Genomic DNA, 23,843 nt, shown 5'->3' with positions numbered 1-23,843 from the left:
TGAATTACAAATAATTTTAAAACTATGAATGTATCTTCTTTCCTTTTATCAAAACAACTGCATAAAACATACATGTCTGAGCGCCATATCATTTAAACTATTTAATCTATGAGCCACATTGAAATGTTGTGCCTTTTTCCTCAAGTTTGCATGCCTGTAACTCAAGAAGTATTACAGATTTCTTATTATCCTTTTAGATTGTAGTTCTTGCCAAACTTGTCTTTTGTTATCCTAATTTTTGAAACCCTATGTGGTTCAGTTCCAGAGATATTGCGAATTCAATGTGGCTCCTTGAGCTAATAGTTTAAATGATATGGCACTCAGACATGTATGTTGTATGCAGTTGTTTTGATAAAAAGAAAGGAGATACATTTATAGTTTTAAAATGATTTGTAGTTCAGACATTCCCCTTTAAATACAATAAGTATCAGCTATATGCAAAGTGACCAACATTTAGTTTCTGACCACTGAAAATGTGTCCAATTAAACAATTTCCTCTTACAGCCATACTTAGAATCTAATATCTCTGGAAGTGAACCACATAGGGCCTCAAAAATTAGGATAACAAAAGAAAAGTTTGGTAGGAACTAAAATCTAAAAGGATAATAAGATATCTTTAATACTTTTTGAGTTACAAGCATGCAAATTTCAGGAAAAAGACACGAGAAGTGCTTTTTCCTCATTTCTGAATGGTCCCCATTTTTGTATAACGCAACAAAGACTGCTAAAGTCAACAGATTTCACTAATAGAGCTATCAATCTCTGTGTGAAAATAATATAGTGATACTGGCATATTTCTAAAGTCATATTTTCCTCTTCTGTAATTTGGCTCGGAATCATATCAGGTGAAAATTGTCATTTGGATCCCCCTCTACGAAATAGTGGATTACTCACACATCCATGACACTTCATACTTTGGCTTTCTTCTTCATTTATGTATTGCTTCCACCAGAAAAGATGTTAACAAAATAAAAAATTTTAGACTTTACCTTGCGAGTTGGCCTGCAGGAGTCCAATACTGTCATCAAACTGCATGGATTTGATGTTGAGAGATGCCAGAATACACTCCTTATCCTGCAGAGAGGCGTCGTCGATGTTGTTCTGATTGGCGGAGAGGATGACGCACATGTCGCACAGGTTGATGTTGACAGCTCTCAGATCGGCCCGACTCAATGGAGTTCCCTAAACAAGAGACATACCTCACTAACATGATGCTGATATGCCATTAATAGTTAAACAGAGACAGACGTCCACTTACGGGTAAGATGGAGACTTTGGGGAAGTTGTGTAGCGTTTCCCACTCTCTCTTCAGGTACTCCAGAGAGCCCACGAATACAATGGGCTTCAATTCATGATAGTGGAAGTTACTGGCTCTCAGAGGCATCACCAGATTCCGCAGACCGATCAGGGCTGATTTTACATCGCCAAATATACAAACCACCACGTGACCGCTTAAAACTGTCATCGCCGCCTCACTGCGAGTCTGAGAGAGAAAGACAATAAATCAATTACCAACCTCTACTGAACTTAAAACCAGTCACAAACACTAATCTGACCACAAATAAAAAATGTTAACTGAAAGATGGTACTTTTAGTACATTTTTTGGTTTTATTATTTATAGAAATGTATATTGAATTTTACATTTTATATAATTCATATAAATTGACAATTTTACACAATTTGTCTAATTTTTTTTTACTACTTTTAGTTCAGTTAGTTGTCAAGGCAATAGCTCTAATTTTCATTTTGTTAAGGATGAGTAAGGTTACAAAATAAAAAAGTAATATATACATTAAATACGAAAATATTTTATTAAATACTAAAATTAAAAAAAAAGGAAAAGGAAAAAAATTGAGTTTAGTTTTTAAAAATGTTTTCATTACAATTTAACTTCAAAACTTTTCCAATTACATATTACATTATTAGCATTATTAAATTAGTTTCATGACAGTTTACCCCCAAAATACTCATTTGAATTACTTTTCCAATTACAATTACGTACATTATAATGCATTTAGAGAAATTTTACTTTAGTTTATGTTGAAATAGTAAAATTCCTAAAACCACACCTAAAAATAATTAAACTAAAACAAAAAAAAAATATTTTAAAAAGTTAATAAAACAAAAAAATACACAAAAAATCACTGTATTTTTAGTTTTATTTAAAAATATATATATATTTTTTATTTTAAGTAAAAATACTAAAATTACTAAAACTAAAATTTTAAAATAACTAAACTAAAACAGAATTAGTTTTTTTTTAGTTATAAAACTGATATTTAATATTTCAGATAGTGACCAAGGCAAAATTTCTAGTTTTTGCTTAGTTTAAGTTGAATTACTAAAACGGAGAATAACTACATTTAAAAAATAAATAAATAAATAAAATAAAAACTAAACAAAACAAAAAAATTCAAAAAAATTAAACCAATTCAAAATTGTAATAAATACTGTAATATTATACGTCAAATTTGAACCCTGATCTTATATCTGCTGTTGTAAAGTGTCTTTTAAAGCATAATTTCCCTCAGTTATGTTGTGTAACGTGCTTAATGCCTCTTACCAGCATGACCTTCTCTATGTCTTTTGATGGACACCAGTGAAACATTCCTGTCGAATCATATTTCTTTATGTTCTCATCCATTGTTTCCATCTGATCGTGTCCTGGGACCAACAACGGGTCGTGCCTGAAATCAACAAACCATAAAAACACGGAAAAACTTGAGCTGGCTAAATTCATGCTGCACTTCCAACAACAAGCAGATCAATGACTTTATAAAGCAGACATTCGCACAGAATGAATTGGCAGGGCTGCCGTTACAGGACGTGATTGAGAGCAGGAGCTCAGGGTCTCGAAGACGTTTGATTGGCCCATTATAGGGGTGAAGGTTTCAGCATTCTGTCAGAGAGCGTTTCCATCCGTCAGCCGCAGCTGCTGTTATGACTTTATTTTCAATCATTAGGCCATTAGAGGCTCTCCTCACTTCCTCCAGCTCTCAGTCCATCAAATTTAATGTGTGGCGTGACAGCAAAACCACACGCCTGAACACCAGGACACGCTACCGTACCGCTATACATCCGAAACACACCTGAGCAAATGGGTTCATCTCAAAATCTGTCAAGAACATGAACATGATTAAAATTATTTTGGTAATGTTATTTTTTTTTAATAATTAAAAACAAATTATCCTAAAAAAAACTCAATATATTCAAATATTACTCAAATATTTTTAATTAGATTAAGTTTAATTAAAATCATGAAAATGTAAAAAAAAAATATTTTTTTTTATATATATATGAGGTGCCTACTTTCAGATAAATGAGGCCTGCGATTAATCAGATGCAAATAGAAACAGAAAACCAGTCCTAAATAAAAGAAAACAAGTTGACAAAAAGATTGAATCCAATATTTTGTGATAATATAGCCTAATGAGAGATTTACAAGTAATTGTTTGGAGTCCGGTCATTTCTGACCCGGAACACCACAAGTGTGACTTTTTGCAATTTTGTACAAAATGAAAGCATTTAAAAAGCAAACTTCCTTATTAAACATTAAAGCACACTAGTGTGATAAACACTGCAAATTTTAATAATTTTTTATCTCATATTGTGAAAATTCATAAAAAAAAAAAAAAAAAAAAAACATTTTTTCACTCAAAAAATGAGGTGCCTACTTTCAGATAAATGAGGCTTAAAATTAATCAGATGCAAAAAGAAACACAAAACCAGTCCTAAATTAAAAAGGAAACAAGTTGACAAAAAGATTGAATCCAATATTTGGTGATAATATGTGACCCTGGAGCACAAAACCAGTCTTAAGTCGCTGGGGTATATTTGCAGCAATAGCCAAAAATACATTTCATGGGTGAAAATTTTTGATTTTTCTTTTATGCCAAAAATCATTAAGAAATTAAGTAAAGTTCATGTTCCATGAAGATTTTTTGTAAAATTCCTACTGTAAACATATCAAAATGTAATTTTTGATTTGTAATATGCATTGGTAAGAACCTAATTTGGACAACTTTAAAGGTGATTTTCTCAGTCTTTTTTATTTTTTGCATCCTCAGATTTCTGATTTCAAATAGATGTATCTCAGCCAAATATTGCCCTATCCTAACAAACCATACATCAATAGAAAGCTTATTTATTGAGCTTTCATATGATGTATAAATCTCAGTTTTGTCAAATTTAACCTTATGACTGGTTTTGTGGTCCAGGGTCACATATAGCAAAATGAGAGATTTATAAGCAATTGTTTGGAGTCCGGTAATTTTTGACCCGGAATACCACAAGTGTGACTTTTTGCAATTTGTACAAAATTAAAGCATTTAAAAAGCATAAACATATGTGACCCTGGACCACAAAACCAGTCATAAGGTTAAATTTTACAAAACTGAGATGTATACATCATATGAAAGCTCAATAGATAAGCTTTCTATTAATATATGGTTTGTTAGGATAGGACAATATTTGGCCGAGATACATCTGTTTGAAAATCTGGAATCTAAGGGTGCAAATAAATCAAAATACTGAGAAAATCACCTTTAAAGTTGTCCAAATTAGGTTCTTAACAATGCATATTACAAATCAAAAATTACATTTTGATATGTTTACAGTAGGAATTACACAAAAAATCTTCATGGAACATGAACTTTACTTAATTTCTTAATGATTTTTGGCACAAAAGAAATATCTAAAATTTTGACCCATGCAATGTATTTTTGGCTATTGCTACAAATATACCCCAGCGACTTAAGACTGGTTTTGTGGTCCAGGGTCACATATGTTTATGAAATGATTTTGCTGCTGCTATACCTATAGAATATTCTTTTGTTTTCACACTGTTTCTTATGAATGTCTGTAATGTACATACAAACCCTTGGCTGAGAGCAAACCCTGTTGTTCTCCAGGCTATGAAAACCCTAAGAGATCTGTGTTCGCTCACTGACGCTGACACTAACATGCTTTCTAAAGAGCCGATTCAATCTGCTCTTCATTACTAATTCACTGGGGCCTGCAGGCCGGCGGCGGCGCTAACCACAGCCGATACGATTCACCACGATGATTCTGCCGCTGTTTGAGCAAAAGAGCCTCAGGCGACTCTCATACAACAACCCTAAACACTAAAACACCTCGCACACAAACCAAACACATCTCAGAGCAGCTCAAATACAGAAACTGCAGTAGATTTTCAGTGCTGAGACTGTAATCTTAATATTATAGTACCAAACGTCATTTTTTCCTAGAGAGACTTTACTATAATCAGTATTTAAAGTACTTCAGTGCAGTCTTGCAACACTAAAAAAAAAGCTATTAACACATGACATCAGATCATATTTCCTTTTTACAATTAAAGCAGCTTTTATCTGCTATATTTTGCTATACAAAAATAAAAACAAGACAAGAAAAGCTGGGACACAAAATGAATTGGTTTCATTTATATAATATAATATTATTCACAAGCGGTGCAGGACATTACGTTATGAAGGTTAATACTTAACATTATGAGATTGTTCTAATATAAAAAATATTTAAAAAAAAAATCATAACCAGTAATAGTTAAAGTGCTGATTTTATAATAAATAAAATAAATATATGATTTATAATTTTCCATAACAGCACACAAATATTAATTATTATTAATTATTACTATAAGGCAAAAGTGATGATTATGATAAACTAATATAATACTTTTATTAAATTTTATTTAAAAATAATTTGTTGTATTTATTTTATATAATATTTAGATCTACTGTATCTATATATTGTAATATATTATAATATTCATAGTATATATATATATATATATATATATATATAATATACAATATTAATAGTAATAATTAAAATATATAATTATTAAATAAATTAAGTTATAATCATCACTTTTACTATAATAAATATAACTATAATATACTATAATAAATATACAGTATTTATAGTAATATAAACAGAACATAATTATTAATTTAATTATATATTATTTAAATATATATTACACACATATATATATATATGTGTGTGTGTGTGTGTGTGTGTGTGTGTGTGTGTATGTGTGTATTTATATTTATATATATAATAAATACTAAATAAATAAAAATAATAAATGTATTATATAATATTTTTATATTTTTTTATAAAATATTATTATATAATATAAATATTATATAAAATGTATTATATAATATTTACTATAATATACACACACACACACACACACACACACAATATTTATAGTAATATATTATTACTATATATTATATATAATTATTACATTATAATAATCACTTTTACTAATATATATATATATATATATATATATATATATATATATATATATATATATATATATGAAAGTATATATGATATACTTTGTTTAAATACGTGACCCTGGACCACAAAACCATAAGTCAAATGTTTTTAAATTTATCTAGAATCTGAGGGTGCAAAAAAATCTAAATATTGAGAAAATTTCCTTTAAAGTTGTCCAAATAAAGTTCTTATGCATATTACCAATCGAAAATTACGTTTCGATATATTTATTTGGAAATTTACAAAATATCTTCATGGAACATGATCTTAATATCCTAATGATTTGTGGCATAAAAAAACAACAACAATTTTGACCCATGCAATGTATTTTTGGCTATTGCTACAAATATATCCATGCTACTTAAGACTGGTTTTGTGGTCCAGGGTCACATACAGAAAATCTAAATGCCACTTGTTATTAATTTCTGTCCATATAATATGAATTATTCCTGCATGCTGTCTTGATAAAGTATTCAGAAGATATTATTCTCATTCCATCATTGTGTATTAATGCCTTTTATTAATTCACTAGCAGCTCTTTCATCAGTCAAAATCAATAAATGGATGTGTAATTCTGGTGGACAAGATAAAAGCCAGGTAGCGGGAGTTAAAAGCGGGACTGCCTGTCGGACGGCACTGACAAACCGACAGCCTGAGGCGACGAAGACCAACCGCGGCCTCTGATTGGCTGGAGCCGTGGGCCGTGTGACCGGTGCAGTGAGGACAGAGATCCTAAATGTGAAGGGCTTTTCTCATGCATTACTCACAGAAAAGATGGCTTTGTTCTTACCTGATGATTTTGGGCGAGCATGTGGGCGACGTTCTCATTCCTCCGTTCCGCTGTTTTTTCTTGGGCGACAGTGTGGACTGCTGCTCCTCCTCCACTACTGAAACACCACACACAGTTTGAGACGTAACCAAACTACATATGTTACCAAACAACAGTCACAAATCATTAAAACACTCCAAAACACACAAACACACAGCTGTGAGACACAGACAGAAGGGATGAAGCACAGGCACAGAGAAAGAGTGGGAATTCTGGGTAAAGTTTGACTAAGTGTTTTCATTCTGACTAGCGCAATAAATATTTCTGTTAAACTTTACTTGAACCCTTTATGTACTGTATAATGCATAATGTACATTGTAATGCATTATATATTTTATTTTCATAAATAATTGTAAGCAAAGTTAAAACACATTAGAATATTTGCAGACCTCGTTAAATCTGACCTTTTTCTTAAAAACTTTTACAGCTTAACTTTAGGTTTATTTTTTAACAGAAAACTATAAAATGATTAGATTTTTGAAACACAATTTTTATAATAAATTTTAAATACCTTTTTAACATTTGAACAATTATTAGTTCTATTTAATAATTATTTATATTTCATTTATAAATGAATTTATTATTATTATAATTCCACATATTTTAATTTGGGTGGCTTTTACTATTTATTATTCATTTGCTTTTAGTGTCAAAATTTTTTTTTTTTTTATAAAATTGTAAATACAAAAGGAAAATTTTAAAACAGTTTGAAAAAAGTATATTTCAGTCGTTTTATACTTTTAAAACGTCATGTTTAACTCAACACATTACTTGCCATTTCTTTGTAATTATTTATAATATTTATTTATTATTCATTTGTTTTTTATGTTTACTTAAGCTTTTAGTATCAAATTTTTTTTTTATAAAATTGTAAATAAAAAAGGAAAATTTTAAAACAGTTTGAAAAAAGTCTATTTCAGTCGTTTTATACTTTTAAAACATGTTTAATTCAACACATTACTTGCCATTTCTTTGCAATTCTTTATAATATTTATTTATTATTCATTTGTTTTTTATGTTTACTTAAGCTTTTAGTATCAAAATATTTTTTTATAAAATTGTAAATAAAAAATGGAAAATTTTAAAACAGTTTGAAAAAAGTCTATTTCAGTCGTTTTACTTTTAAAACGTCATGTTTAATTCAACACATTACTTGCCATTTCTTTGTAATTATTTATAATATTTACAATTTCTAAGTGAAATCTGTTTTAAAGTAAATCCTGCATACATTTTTTTCTTGTGTCCTAACCTAACTATAAAAACTGATTTAGTATTTTTTTAATTAATGCAGGATTACGAAAGTCCTGAACTGCAATATTAAAAAAAGAAAAATAAATATCAAGGTGGAAAAAAAATATCTCACATCATTCCTGAGTCCTTTGAGTTTTTTTCTCTTTCTCAGATTTTTTTTCCTGTCCCAAAGACCTTTTTTCTGTCATTTTTTTTTATTCAAAAATGTTTTTCTCTTCAACAAACTTTTTTCTTGTATTTGTTTTTTCTTTTTTCAAAAAAACTTTTTTAACTCTCCTAAAAAAATCTTTAAAAATAATTATTTTTTTCCTTTTTTTTTCAGTTTTTTTTTCTCATTAAAAAATAAAAATATTTTTTTTCCTCTCTTAAAAAACTTCCTTAATTGAAAAACTTTTTTTCTCTTTTCAAAACACTTTTTTTAAATACCTTTTTCTCTCTTTTTTCAGTTTTTTTTTCTCTCATCAAAAAACCTTTTCTCATCAAAAACGAAAACCCCTTTTTTCCCTCTCTTAAAAAACTTCTCCTTTCAAAAAACTTTTTTCTCATTTTTTTTCTTTTTTCAAAAAACTATTTTTCTCTCTTAAAAAGTATTTAAAAAATGTTTTCTCTCTTTCTTTTCTCTCATCAAAAAACCTTTTCTCATCAAAAAAGAATAAACTTTTCCCTCTCTTAAAAAAATTCTCATCAAATTTTTTTTCTTCAAAAAACTTTTTTCTTTCCTAAAAATTCTTTCAAAATAGTTTTTTCTCTTTTTTCAGTTTTTTTTAATCTCATCAAAAAACCTTTTCTCATCAAAAAAGAAAAAACCTTTTTCCCTCTCTTCAAAGAACTTTTTTCTTTCCTTAAAATTCTTTTAAAATACTTTCTCTCTATTTTCAGTTTTTTTCTCTCATCAAAAAACCTTCTCTCCTTTCTCAACTTTACTTTTTCCCTCTCTTAAAAAAACATCCTCATCAAAAAACTTTTTCTCTTTTTTCAGTTTTTTTCCCCTTTAAAAACTGTTTACTCTGTTCAAAAGGATCTAAGACCCTATTTTTTACCACCTTCATTTTTTCCATATTGTTGTTCAGGATAGTTTGTTTAGTATTTCTGAACTCTGTTAGTTTGCATGCATTTCCCACAACGGCAGGCCGAGTCTTACAGCGCGTGTGCGGGCCGACGGTGAAGGCGGAGCCGTGGCTGGAATGGTATCTGTATTTAACAGGCAGACTACAGGCCCGATGCAGACGGTTGGCATCAGATGCTCCTGTGCCAGCGCTGCCGCTCTGACACAGCTCCCTAGAGCCGGCCAGACTGAGTCTGTGCAGGTACAAGGCGGCCGGAGACAGCAGACTGCCTTTACGATTATTTACTAAAGGCACTGACACACGGACGGCCGGGACAGCAGAAGGCACTCTCTCTGCGCCCTGAGCTGGCATTAGAGCGGGTTTGGGATTCTGGGGCTGGAATGTTGGACTGAGCTCATTGTTTACTGTCAGACAAGAAACATTCAGAATCAGGCAGTGGAGAGAATCAGCCAAATCTGAAAACTGATATAACATGCATTTAATTTGACATTTTTACTGTCCTTAACATGACTGATACAATATTGTTTATTTAAAAAAAAAATGTTTAAATGTGTTTTTATGGAAAATATTTGAATAATATTGCCTTCTTGTTTTGAAACCTATTATTAAAGATATTAAATGTGACCCTGGACCAGGTCTTCAGTAGCATTGGTATATTTGTAGCAATAGCCAACAATACATTGTATGGGTCAAAATTACAGATTTTTCTTTTATGCCAAAAATCATTAGGATATTAAGTAAAGATCATGTTCCATAAAGATATTTTGTAAATTTTCTACTGTAGATATTTTTGATTAGTAATATGCATTGCTAAGAAGTTCATTTGGACAACTTTAATGGTGATTTTCTTAATATTTTGATTTTTTGCACCCTCAGAATACAGATATTCAAATAGCTGTATCTCAGCCAACCATACATCAATGTAAAGCTTATTTATTCAGCTATTTATGATGCATAAATCTCAATTAAAATAAATAGCTTATAGCTGTGGTCAGGGTCACAAATGTGATGCATAATCATTTTTAATAATGGAAATTATATAGTTTTTACAAAAAATATAATTTGTATATTTAAAAAATGGGTTTTAATATGTTGAATATTTAATAATATTTTATTTAACATATATATACACTTCAGCGCAAAAGTTTGAAAAGTTTTGATTTTTAATGGTTTTTAAAAGACTGCAATATTTGATAAAAAATACAGAAAAAAGTAATATTGTGAAATATTATTTCAATTTAAACTAACTGTTTTCTATGTGAATATATTTTAAAATGTAATTTATTCCTGTAATACAAAGCAAAATTTTCAGCATCATTACTCCAGTCTTCAGTGTAATTTTTTTAACCTCTGATACTTTTTTTTCAGGATTCTTTGATTAATAAAATATTAAAATAGAAAGGTTTTCTAACAATATACACTACTGTTCAAAAGTTTGGGGTCAGTAAAAATCAGTCTTTCTTTTTTTGAAAGAAATTAATACTTTTATTCACCAAGGATGTGTTAAATTAATAGCATAGATTTACATTATTAGAAAAGATTTATATTTTGAATAAATGCTGTTCTTTTTAACTTGTTATTCAAGAATCCTGAAAAAAGAATTAGGTTCCAAAAACATATTTGGCAGCACAACTGTTTCCAACATTGATACCTCTAATAATAAATCAGTATATTAGAATGATTTCTGAAGGATCATGTGACACTTAAGACTGGAGTAACAGCTGATGAAAATCCAGCTTTGCATCACAGGAATAAAATATGTTTGAAAGTATATTAACATAAAAACCATTATTTTATGTTGTAAAAACATTTAGCCATATTACATTTTTGACTTGAGCAGAAAAGGCTTCTTACAAAAAAATCAAAACAACTTTCGAGCAGCAGTGGAAAGAAATTCTGATTTAAATACAGTGTATGTTTTTTTGTTTTTTGTTTTTTAAATATTGACTTTTGTTAACTTTTGAATATTTTATTATATATTGATTTATTATTGATCCTCCACAGTCACCGAGACAATGTCTCTGGATCCTTATTTGAGTGATCTCTGTCAGATTGTAGTGATATTATATGGATAATATTCCTAAACTAAAATTGCAGACAGCACCATTAGCTGACAAATAAACCTTCACAAATGCATAGAAAACGATAAAAACAAATGAAAGCCAAAGCAGTGAAATACAAAACAGTTTCTGAAGTTACAGCTCCACATTTTCTGAACTGCAGTGCAGCAGCGCCATCTAGTGTTGATACATAGTGACACACAAACTGCAAAAAAAGTATTTGGCCACTTACAACCTGTGTGAACTGACTTAACAGCCATGTATTATTATTAATGAGCAATGGGCAAAAACCTATTTTCAATATTTTGAATGACACTTGCTTTGATTTGATGCAATTACATGTCCAAATACTTTTTCACTGAGGTTTGGATGAACAGGACATGAAGAGAATGAATAAATGAATGAATGAAGAAACAGCTGAGGGTTAAGAAACAAAGGAGTAAAAATGAGGAGAAGACTTACTTGATTTGATGTATCCGTTATAGTTACTTTTAGCTGAGAAAATGCAAAGACAAAATGAGGTTAAAAGTGAGACACATGGAGCAATGAAATGATGAATCAGTGAGAATGCGAAATAAATTGAAAATAAATCACCCAGTAAACACAAAAGCTGCAAAAAAGGCTTATCTTACATACTATTTTTGTCTTGTTTCTCTTAAATTAAGATGCATTTACTAGATAAGCAAAATGACGTTGAAGTTCCTTCTTCTTCCGTTTCTTCTGCCATTGAGTCTATGGCAGCCCATAGAACCGCTTGTGGGTTTGGCGCACTGATAGAGGACAGTCCCAACATTAACCATAGCAAGATTGGAGTCTCTAACTCAAACTCTCTAGCGCCACCACTTGTCCAAAGTTTCACTCATGTTTATGCTAATAACTTTTGAAGCATAAGGCACAGAATCAAAATTCTTGCCGAGTCGGATTAAGTCCAAAATTTAAAAAAATTGTAAGGTTTAGGGTTTTTTTTCTATTTTTAATAGTTCGTAAAACCTACTTTTTCAAACTCGTCCTAGACGGTTTGTCTGATTTTCACCAAAATTGGCTCAGATCATCGTCAGACCATGCTGGCAAAAAGTTAAGGAATTCAAGTTGATTAGTCGAACCGTTCTCGAATAACGCACAAACGAATTCTACGAAAAGCACGCAGAAATGGATGTGAGTCTATAACTCCACAACGGTTTGGCGTATTGAGACCAAACTTGGTGTGTGTTATAACAAGCGTGACCTGAGGCTACCTGCAGTGTTTCGGCACAGTGCCACCTAGTGGTCAGGAGATATGAAAAATGGCTATTTTTGCTTATAACTTCTCAATGGTTTGGCCATTCACAAAACTGGTTCGGTGCATCATGTCGAGTCAAACCAAATTTTCCCATGTCAGCCATTTTGGGCATCGGCCATTTTGAATTTTGTCAAAAAATGCTAAATTTTATGAATGCATTGACTATCGTTACGAAACTCTGTATGTGTCTTCGGCACCATCCCCTGACAGTGCTCAAAAAGTTCTGGCCAAAAGTTATAATGAAATTACATTTTTTTTGTTTAAATTAGCCTTTTGTCATGAAATTGGTTTTGCTATATTCCTTGGATAATGCAGAGAACATCGATACCAATTATGCCTTAATTGGATGAACTTCCTGTCCGTCATTTTGATTAATGTTGAAAACCTTCTTTTTTGAACTCCTCCTAGACTATTGGTCCGATTTTCACCAAATTTGACTCGGATCATCTTCAGACCATGCTGGCAAAAAGTTATGGATTTTGTGTCAATATACGAAACGTCACATCAATTTGGTAACAGCGCCGCCTATTGGTCAAGAATAATAAACCATTCATTAAACAATACATTTTGATTGCATTAGCCTATTGTAATGAAACTAGTCTTAAAATATTCCCTGGCTCATGTCAAAAACATAGACATCAATTTTGCCATCGTTGGCCAAACTTTCCTGTCCACCGTTTTGATTTATGTTGAAAACCTACTTCTTCCGAACTCATCCTAGACCGTTCGTCCGATTTTCAGCAAAATCGAGTCAGATCATGTTCAGACTGTGCTGACAAAAAGTTATGAATTTTATGTCAATAGACTGAACCGTTTTTGTATAGCAATGCAACAATCTTGACCCATGATGCCAAAATGACTCTGAGGATTTATCTCTACAAAGCTTTGACATATTGACATCAAACTTTGTGTGTCATTGTCACCTCACACTGAACAAACCACATCGATTTGATAACAGCGCCACCTGTTGGTAAAAAGGTATAACCCACTAAATCATATTACTAGTGGTTGTTTTTATGATTTTTTACCCATTTTGTCTAAAATCATCTTAAAATTGCTTCAATTGCTCATTGCTTCAGTTGCTCTGATACTTGCTGCCTTGCTTGCCTAGTGCTAAATTAAGTGCATTTTGCTTAAAACAAGACTAAATATCTTCGGTCATTTTGTTCATCTAGTAAATGCAGCTTAATATTAGATATTTTTACTAGAAACAAGACAAAAATGCTTAGTAAGATAAGCCTTTTTTTGCAGTGTAACTAGTCTCCTAGCCTGACATGTTGACCCAAAGTGCCCCTAAAACCATTAAACCATACCAAACTAACCAGCTTGGCCAGGCTGGGACATCAGCTAACAACTTTAGGCTGGTATAAGCTTTTGCATATCTACACTCTCAACCCTTAATACAAATGACATACTGTATACTAATTCTCCTATACACTATAGCTATTTTCCTATAAGTGTTAGTAATGTCAATCACCGTATTAAACATCTAGATTACTAATGTAAAACACAACACAAACTGCTTAAACTGTTCAGATAAAGACCACTGTACATAGCTGAATGTAAAATAAAACATTACATAAACATAAACAGCATGCAGAAGAAGTCTACAACACAGATACATCCATGAGCTTACAGCAGTCTTCACCACATCAGATGCCACCACTACATACACAGGTAGCGGGCACAGATGACTACACGGGCTCCCTAAGGGTAGGCGTTCACTTACAGGAGCGTAAAGTGGTCGTGTTATCATACAGAGACACGGGAGAGAAGGGGAAGCCACGGTGCAGAACCTCCATGTTACTAGCCACACTGTCTGACATGCACGAGCAGCCATGTTCTGCCCCACCGCAAGCTACACAACATGCCAGATGCATTCTCTTGTAGGTGGACTTCTTGGCTGGGGTCATGGGGGGATGAGGGGAGAGGAGGAGAAGCATGTTAATGGATGGAAGCATTATTTCACTAACAGAAGCTGGATATCCGGAAACTACAGCGGGCCTAATACAGAGCCCTGGGGAACACCTTTGGAAAAACATGTTTGTTATCAGGATATGTATGATTGTGCTATATAGTAAAATCCGATATATTTTTCAACAACAATATAGCAGTTCAAATGGTTCCAAAGCTGTTTTAATTATTTTTTATAATCTTGGGAACACTGTATTTTAAAGACGCAAGAAAAGCATGGAAATGCATGGAGGTGAATGAGAAAAGATATCAGGAGCTCACTGTAACGTGTCCTGCTATTGTATATAAAATACAAAAGTGTTTTACCTCATAAATTATGCAAAACACATCATTTTACCTTTAAAAAATGAAAAATAAAAATAAACATATGGGACGATAGCTAAACTCAAAACAGAATAATTCTCATAAAAGCCCAAGTGCTGTTAGGAGCCTGTTAGAACAGTGAAAGTCAAGCTGTCTCCTGCTGATGATGCGGTGGAGGACAGTGGGTTGATGGAGGATGTAGTTTTACATTCACACATGCAGCAGGCTACAGTAGAAATCTGCATTTACAGATGAAGGCAGTCATTACTCACAATACAACACTATCAGAGAGTGGGGGAAATGATCACAGATCCAGGGCAGCGAGAAAAAGGGAAAATGTGAAATCTGTCATTACTAAATGAAAACGAAAATGTTTTCTGATATATTTTAAAAGTAGCAGGTGGAGGTAAAAGCCAAAGAGGTCAATAACGTGGCCAGGCGAGGCAGTGATATAGATAATATCACAAATTTCTATTTTACTGTATATCCAAATCATTATTCGCCAGCTGTGGGGAAAACCGTAATGTGAAAATCTCACAAAAAATGCAGTTGATGATTCCTGATCGCACAACTACGACGCGTTTTAGTGCCACATTAAAAAATATTAAAAAAATAGAAGATTTTGAGATTAAACTCGTAATATTTTGAAAATAAAGTAAAAAATTAGGAGAATAAAGGTCAACATTTTTTGAGAATAAAGACGAAATTACGATAATAAAGTTACAAATATTTATTTTTATTCTCGAAATAATAAAGTCGAAATGATTTGAGAATAAATTCAAAAATTTTTGAGAATAAATTTGAAAAGTTTCGAGAATAAAGTCGAAATACTATGAGAGTAAAGTCAAAATTTTTTGAGAAAGTCGAAATTAGAAGAATAAAGTGAAAATGTTTCGAAAATAAAGTCGAAATACTACAAGAATAAAGTTGAAATATTTTGAGAATAGTCATTTTTTGAGAATGAAGTTGAAATTTTTCAAGAAGAAAATCTAAATTATAAGAATAAATTCTAAATGTTTTGAGAATAAGGTCTAAATACTACGAGAATAAATTCAAAATATTTCGATAATATTTTGAGAATTTCTCAATTGAATTAATTCTCATAATTTCGACTTTATTTTCAAAATATATCAACTTTAATCTCATAACATTTTGACTTTATTCTCGTAATCTAGACTATTTTCGAAATATTTCAACTTTATTCTCGTAACATTTTGACTTTATTCTCATTATTTCGACTTTATTCTTAAAATATTACAAATGTAATCTTTACGTGACACCAAAACGCTGTTGTACACAACAGAGTCTATCTAATTAAATATTTGAATAAATGTTATAGTAATAAAAACATTTATTATTTATTAGGTAAAATAAAAATGATATGAAATACACCTAATAAAATCTATTTATAAATATAAAAAATAAAAATAAATAAATAAATGTAAGTCAATTATTAATAAATATTCTCATGGTAACTTACTCCGTTTGCATCCACACTTCTTGATCCGTTTTGGGTCTGTTATGTCATCGTGACAAGCTTTACAGTAGAAAAGTGCCCTAATGGAAAGAGGTGATCTTATTCAAACCATTCACACAACATATGAGCTGATATGATGTAAATCTATAGCTGGATATGAAGAAAACCTCAAAACACAAACTCTATGATCTCCTCACCTCTTCACCTCTTTGGCATCACTGGCGATGAAGAAGCCCAGCGTTCCCTCCTGCATCTTCACATGGTTGCCCGGGTTTATCAGCGTACTGTGAAAGACAAACAACATGTATGTGTTTTTTTGATAATACTGCTCTCCAAATCATCATTTCTGTGCATATAGAGATGGGACAGCTCATGCCACAACGTGAAAACGCATTTAAAAATGAATCAAAAATCTGTGTAAGCCATCAAACATTCAAATACAAATCAAAACAGTGTGCAAAAAACTCATATAATCACCCAGAATACAAACAGAAGCATCACGTCGCATTTTAATGTTAATGACGGCATGCATTTGCTCAAATGAAGTTTTAAAAATTTAATTTAATAAATCTACTCTTTGTATACACTGCAAAAAAATGCTTTTCTTACTTAGATTTTTTTGTCTTGTTTCTAGCCAAAATATCAAAAAATTCTTAAATCACGAAGGATTTTCTAGATAAGTAAATAAAAAATTGTTAAATCAAGATTTTCTTGACGAGTAAAAATTATTGTCTTAATTTCAGAAAAAAAAAACTAGTCAAAATGAAGTGAGTTTTTGCTAAGAACAAGCTAAATAATCTGTCAATGGTGTAGGTAAAAACTAAATTTCAAACAGAAAACAAGATTATTTCTCTTACCCCATTGGCAGAAAACACTTAATTTTGACTTTTTTTTTTCTGAAAATAAGACAATTTTTACTCGTCTAGAAAATCTTGATTTAACAATTTTTTGATATTTTGGCAAGAAACAAGACAAAAAATCTAAGTAAGATAAGCATTTTTTGCAGTGTATCTTTACATTGTGATGAAGGTTTTTGTTATGTCTGAGCTAAAACAATCTATTTTAAACATTTCAGGACAACATCTGCATGCAAACACAGTATTAGTTTACTTAGTTAACAGACATGCAAGCATAGAATAGTTCACCCAAAAATGGCTTATATGTGATCATTTCCACACTCATGTCATTCCATACACAACTTATTTTCTTCCATGAAACATTAAAGGAAATGTTTAACAGAATGCCTTTGTAAAAGGAAAAATTGAATCTCATTTATGATTAAATTGAACAATGACAAATTATACAAGTCATACTTTAGGATGCTTTAGTGGTGTCATATTGTCATTTGTAGAGCTTGATATTGTCCATATCCTTTCACTTTCATTGTATAGAAAATAACTCTCCTTTAAGGGGAGACACTGCAGGCAAAAACATGCACATGTCAAGTTTGAGATTTTGGGCTTTCATAAAGTGTTTTTTTTTAACTAGTGGAAATAAAACATCCGAAAGACACCGTTACGTGATTATTTTATAGCACTTTATCTATTTGTGTCAAAAGATTTCAATTACAATCCATATTTTTAAAGGCCGTTTTCTCAAAATGATATTTTCTCCTACACTGAGCCATTAATCTCCACTTCAGTAGCTCTTACACACACCAAACTTTACATTTTTATTCCTGTCTATATCCTGAAGGTTTTTACAGAATGGTTTGTTCATATATAATTTGTTTGATTTTATACAACATTTTATTCCACCAAAAATTGCAAAAAATATATAGTTGAAGTATTTTCTGAATAATGGAAGGACAAAATATGAAAAATTCCCTCTGTAATATCATTTGACTCTAATATGTCAAAAATATAAAATTTTGAAACGGACTTCCAGTGTTTAGATTTTTGTACTAGAAATGTATGCAAATTAGCACATATTTTATTAAATAATAGCTCATTTGCAGATTTAAAGGGATAGTTCACCCAAAATGAACATTTGATGTTTATCTGCTTACCCCCAGGGCATCCAAGATGTAGGTTACTTTGTTTCCCCAGAAGAACACAAACAAAGATTTTTAACGAAAACCGGTGCAGTCTGTCAGCCAAATAATGGAAGTGGATGGGCACCAGACCTTTAAAAGTAAACAAAAACATGCACAGACAAATACAAATTACACCCTGCGACTCTTACGATACACTGATGTCCTAAGACACGAAACAATCGTTTTTTGTGAAAAACTGAACAGTATTTATATGATTTTTTACCTTTGATACACATCCACGTCCATCTGTCCTAAGCATGAGCTTTTCATCCGTAGAATACGCAAATGCCGTAAGGGGAAATCGGTGAAAAGTCCCGGATGAGTTTGTGCAAGCAAACATAATCTTTTAGCTTTAAATCGGTTTGAACAATCAGGATAAGCGCAAGTAATTACCATTTTGAATAGCCGCTATACCCACAATCTCTGTGCACTATGTAAGGGCTTCCGGGTTCCGGCATTTGTGTATACTACGTCAGAGTGCGTTCCCATGTAACAAGCCGGATGCCAAACTCCTGCTCAGGAGAGATGGACGTGGCTGTGTATCAAAGGTAAAAAATGATATAAATACTGTTCAGTATCTCACAAATACCAATCGTTTCATGTCTCAGAACATCAGTGTATCGTAAGAGTCGCAGGGTGTAATTTGGATTTGTCTGTGCATGTTTTTGTTTACTTTTAAAGGTCTGGTGCCCATCCACTTCCATTATTTGGCTGACAGACTGCACCGGTTTTCATTAAAAATCTTCGTTTGTGTTCTGCTGAGGAAACAAAGTCACCTACATCTTGGATGCCCTGGGGGTAAGCAGATAAACATCACATTTTCATTTTTGGGTGAACTATCCCTTTAAACCTAACATTTAGAAAACTTGTAATACAAAAAATGTTTGCAATTATCAATGTAATCAATCAACTGGGTAAGTAAGGCAATAACTATTAGTTAATTTTTTTACCCTATTCACCTTCAGTGTCTCACCTTATATGTGACCCTGGACCACAAAACCAGTCTTAAGTCGCTGGGATATATTTGTAGCAATAGCCAAAAATACATTGCATGGGTCAAAATTTTAGATTTTTCTTTTTTGCCAAAAATCATTAAGAAATTAAGTAACGTTCATGTTCCATGAAGATTTTTTGTAAAATTCCTACTGTAAACATATCAAAACGTAATTTTTGATTTGTAATATGCATTGTTAAGAACCTAATTTGGACAACTTTAAAGGTGATTTTCTCAGTCTTTTTGATTTTTTTGCATCCTCAGATTTCTGATTTCAAATAGATGTATCTCAGTCAAATATTGTCCTATCCTAACAAACCATACATCAATAGAAAGCTTATTTACTGAGCTTTCATATGATGTATAAATCTCAGTTTTGTCAAATTTAACCTTATGACTGGTTTTGTGGTCCAGGGTCACATATGTGTTTCACAGAAGAAAGTCATACAGGTTTGGAACAGTGTTGTTTTTGACAACCATCTTAGATTTAGTCTTAGTCTTAGTCTTTTGGACTAAAATGCTTATTAGTTTTAGTCCAATTTTAGTCACTTCTATATGTGATAGTTTTAGTCCAATTTTAGTCGACGAAAAGTCAAAAAGGTTTTAGTCTATTTTTAGTCAAAAAAAGGGGAAAAGTAGTCTTTTAACAAATGATTGTAGGTCAGTAAGTATTTTGCTGTTGGGTAGTGTCACTTATAAGTTGTGAAAATAGCAGATCTATAGTTCAACACAATGTGAGCTTCCGGATCGACTACTTTCACCAATAATTACAATAATGAAGGAATGGTTTTAGACATAAAAGACATATTTGAAATACACCCATAGGTCCTCTCGCCGTTTGCGACCACCAATCATGGTTAATCGTCTGTCTGTCTGAGTGCCAACAATGTGACGTGTTGAGCATGTTGTGCGCTGCACCAAACATGGATGGAATGCTAAAACGGCTTGCCATACTAGTATGGCAAAAATTATTTAATGCTAAAACGGCTTGCCATAGCGGCAGATACTTTTTAGGTTGTAATTGGCATGCACAATAAGCAGAAATGTCATGCATTTTAAACGTCTGACGGACCACCCACTAACATTTTCGTCTATTCTCGTCTCGTCAACGAAAACTCACACACGTCTCGTTATGTTTTAGTCATCAACGAGCCATTTTTGCCTCGTCATCGTCTCGTTATCGTCATGAAAAAAAGTGGCGTCAACGAAATGATTTCGTCATCGTTGACGAAAACAACACTGGTTTGGAATGACATGAGAGTGTGTAAATAATGACAGATGTTTGATTTTTGCATGAACTACACCTAAAACATTCAGCATGTTTAATTTCACAAGTGTGAAAATAACAGAAAATAAAAGATTTGTTGACAGTAAAAGCATTACACTGCAAAAAATGCTTTTCTTACTTAGATTTTCTGTCTTGTTTCCAGCCAAAATACCTAAAATTTTTAAATCAAGAATGATCTTCTAAACGAGTAAAAACAGGAAAAAACAAGTCAAAATTAAGTGCGTTTTTGCTTGAAACAAGCAAAATAATCTGCCAATGGGGTAAGAACAATTATTTTGTTTTCTGTCTGAAAAAAATTTTTTTTGCTTACCCCATTGGCAGATTATTTAGCTTGTTCTAAGCAAAAACTCAGTTCATTTTGACTTGCTTTTTCTGAAAACAAGACAATAATTTTTACTCGTCTAGAAAAATCTTCTTGATTTAAGAAATTTTAGATATTTTGGCTGGAAACAAGACAATAAATCTAAGTAAGAAAAGCATTTTTTGCAGTGTACGAATCAAAATAAAGTGCATTTGATTCACTTTTATTGAATGGAAAAGACCACACTGCAAAAAAGATGTTCTTATGTCTTGTTTCCAGCCGAAATATCTAAAAATTCTTAAATCAAGAAGGATTTTCTAGACAAGTACCCCACTGGCAGATTATTTGGCTTGTTCTAAGCAAAAACTCACTTCACTTCGACTTGTTTTTTTCTGAAAACAAGACAATAATCTTTACTTTAAATTTCCGATATTTTTGGCTGGAAACAAGACAAAAAATCTAAGTAAAAAAAGCATTTTTTGCAGTGTAAACATGTCTAGGGCAGTGGCAGATAATGTCAGTGCTGTTTTCATTGCCACATTACAGTTTACACACAAAGCTCAACCAGAAGTACAGAAACTGAACGACAGTATCCCTTGAAAATCTACACATATACAGTACTGCCTCGATTTTTAACCAAAGCACAAAAAACCCTAAAACATTTAGGAACGTTTCAGGGAAATATGGCAAGTAAATTTTCAAGAGAATTTGGCATGACGTGACCACACCAAATTAAACCTTATAATTTCATACCATTTTCCACCCCTGTGTGAAACAAACACACAAACGGCAGCAAAGTGAGACAAACCACTAAATGCAGGGTAAAATTATTTGAGTAGGGTTATTATCATTAAAACTTAAACGTAAACCATAAAAAGCAAACATTTTGTTACTTGAAACAAAATGTGACCCTGGGTTACAAAACCAGTCTTATATTTGTAGCAATAGCCAAAAATACATCAGTATCTATTTTTCTTTTATGCCAAAAATCATTAGTACATGAAATAAAGATCATGTTCCATAAAGATATTTTGTACATTTCCTACTGTAAATATATCAAGGCTTAATTTTTGATTAGTAATATGCATAGCTAGGAACTTCATTTGGACAACTTTAAAGGCGATTTTCTCAATATCTCAATTCTTTTGCACCCTCAGATTACAGATTTTCAAATAGTTGTATCTCAACCAAATATTGTCATATTTTAACAAACCATACCATGTATGTATCCTTATGACTGGGTTTTGTAGTCTAGGGTATTTTATTTAAACTGGCAGAAAATAGTCTGATATGTCTGTTATTATTGTTAACTAAAACTATTGGAAAACATGGATGGAGTATTACAAAGTATTACAAGTATTAAAATAAATATATTTTAACTTTTTTTATTTTTAACAAGTAGATTAACTTAGTGCACTAAAATAACAAAAAAAAACTAAAAACAAATAAATAAAAATTAATAAAAATGTTATAGATATTCAAAAAAATTAATATAAATGACGAAAATGCACAACAAAATCACTACAAATTTTACTGAAGTTTAAGTGAAGAAGAAATCTAATTAAAAATATTAACAAAAACTATAATAGCATATCAATGATACTAAAATAACACTGCATTTGAGCCAGGAGTATGTTAATGTAAGAAATACACTGCGGCTTAAAAGTTTGGGATCAATACAATTTTTTTATGCTTTTTAAAGGAGACTTTTCTGCTCATCAACGATTTGTTTATTTGATTAAAAATACAGAAAAAACTGTAATATTGTGAAATGTTAATGCAATTTAAAATAGTGGATTTCTATTTCAATATACTTTAAAATATAATTTATTCCTGTGATGCAAAGCTGAATTTTCAGCAGCATTACTGCAGTCTTCAGTGTCACATGATCTTTCAGAAATCATTCTAATATACTGATTTATTATCAGTTTTGTGCTGCTTAATATATTTTTGGGAATCTGTGATACTTTTTACTTTTTTCAGAACTCTTTGATAAATAAAACGTTAAAAAGAACAGCTTTTGTTTAAAATAGAAAACTTTTGTAACAATAAATGCCTCGTTCAAAGTTTAGGGTCAGTACATTTTTTCTTTCTTTCTCTCTTTGAAAGAAATTATTACTTTTATTCAGCAAGGATGTGTCAAACTAATAAAAAGTAATAGTTATATATATTGTTAGAAAAGATTTCTATTTTGAATAAATTACATTCTTTTTAACTTTTTATTCATCAAAGATTCCCAAAAATATTAAGCAGCACAACTATTTCCAACATTGATAATAAATCAGAATATTAGAATGATTTCTGAAGGATCATGTGACACTGAAGACTGCAGTAATGATGCAGAAAATTTAGCATTGCATCACAGAAATAATATTTTATTTTAATGTATATTAAAATTAAAAAACAGGGTTGTTTTTTTTTTTTTTTTCAAAAATAAATGGAACTTTAACAGGTATAAGAGACTTAAAAAAACCAATAAAAATCTTACTGATCTCAAACTTTTGAGCAGCACTGTAAATATTGCTATCTGAATACTGTATCTTTTAGAATTATGAATGTTTTTAGATCAGACTGACCTGCTTTCTCTCTGGTCCGATTTATATTCAATCGCGATCAGCAGGAGTTTCAGCTTCACATAGCAGAGTCTGCAAAGAAACTTGTTCATTTAAAAA

At 31.3% G+C, this 23,843-nt stretch overlaps 1 protein-coding gene across 1 annotated transcript in view; it reads right to left on the bottom strand.

Annotated features, from left to right (window-relative positions):
- Positions 1 to 23,843, bottom strand: part of LOC141297562 (calcium-activated potassium channel subunit alpha-1-like) — an 89,044-nt gene that overhangs the window by 12,769 nt on the left and 52,432 nt on the right. The window contains exons 16-23 of the mRNA XM_073827978.1: positions 23,748 to 23,816; positions 16,751 to 16,837; positions 16,557 to 16,633; positions 14,529 to 14,702; positions 7,104 to 7,197; positions 2,565 to 2,688; positions 1,259 to 1,483; positions 990 to 1,182 (exon numbers count right to left, since the gene is read on the bottom strand). Of these exons, the coding sequence (XP_073684079.1) occupies positions 990 to 1,182; positions 1,259 to 1,483; positions 2,565 to 2,688; positions 7,104 to 7,197; positions 14,529 to 14,702; positions 16,557 to 16,633; positions 16,751 to 16,837; positions 23,748 to 23,816 (1,043 nt within the window). The remainder of the gene's footprint in view (positions 1 to 989; positions 1,183 to 1,258; positions 1,484 to 2,564; positions 2,689 to 7,103; positions 7,198 to 14,528; positions 14,703 to 16,556; positions 16,634 to 16,750; positions 16,838 to 23,747; positions 23,817 to 23,843) is intronic.

This window comes from Garra rufa, chromosome 22 (genome assembly GCF_049309525.1).
Source record: "Garra rufa chromosome 22, GarRuf1.0, whole genome shotgun sequence".
Taxonomy (NCBI): Eukaryota; Metazoa; Chordata; class Actinopteri; order Cypriniformes; family Cyprinidae; genus Garra; species Garra rufa.
Note: the sequence above shows the minus strand (reverse complement) of the source record. Positions and strands in the feature narration are given on the sequence as shown.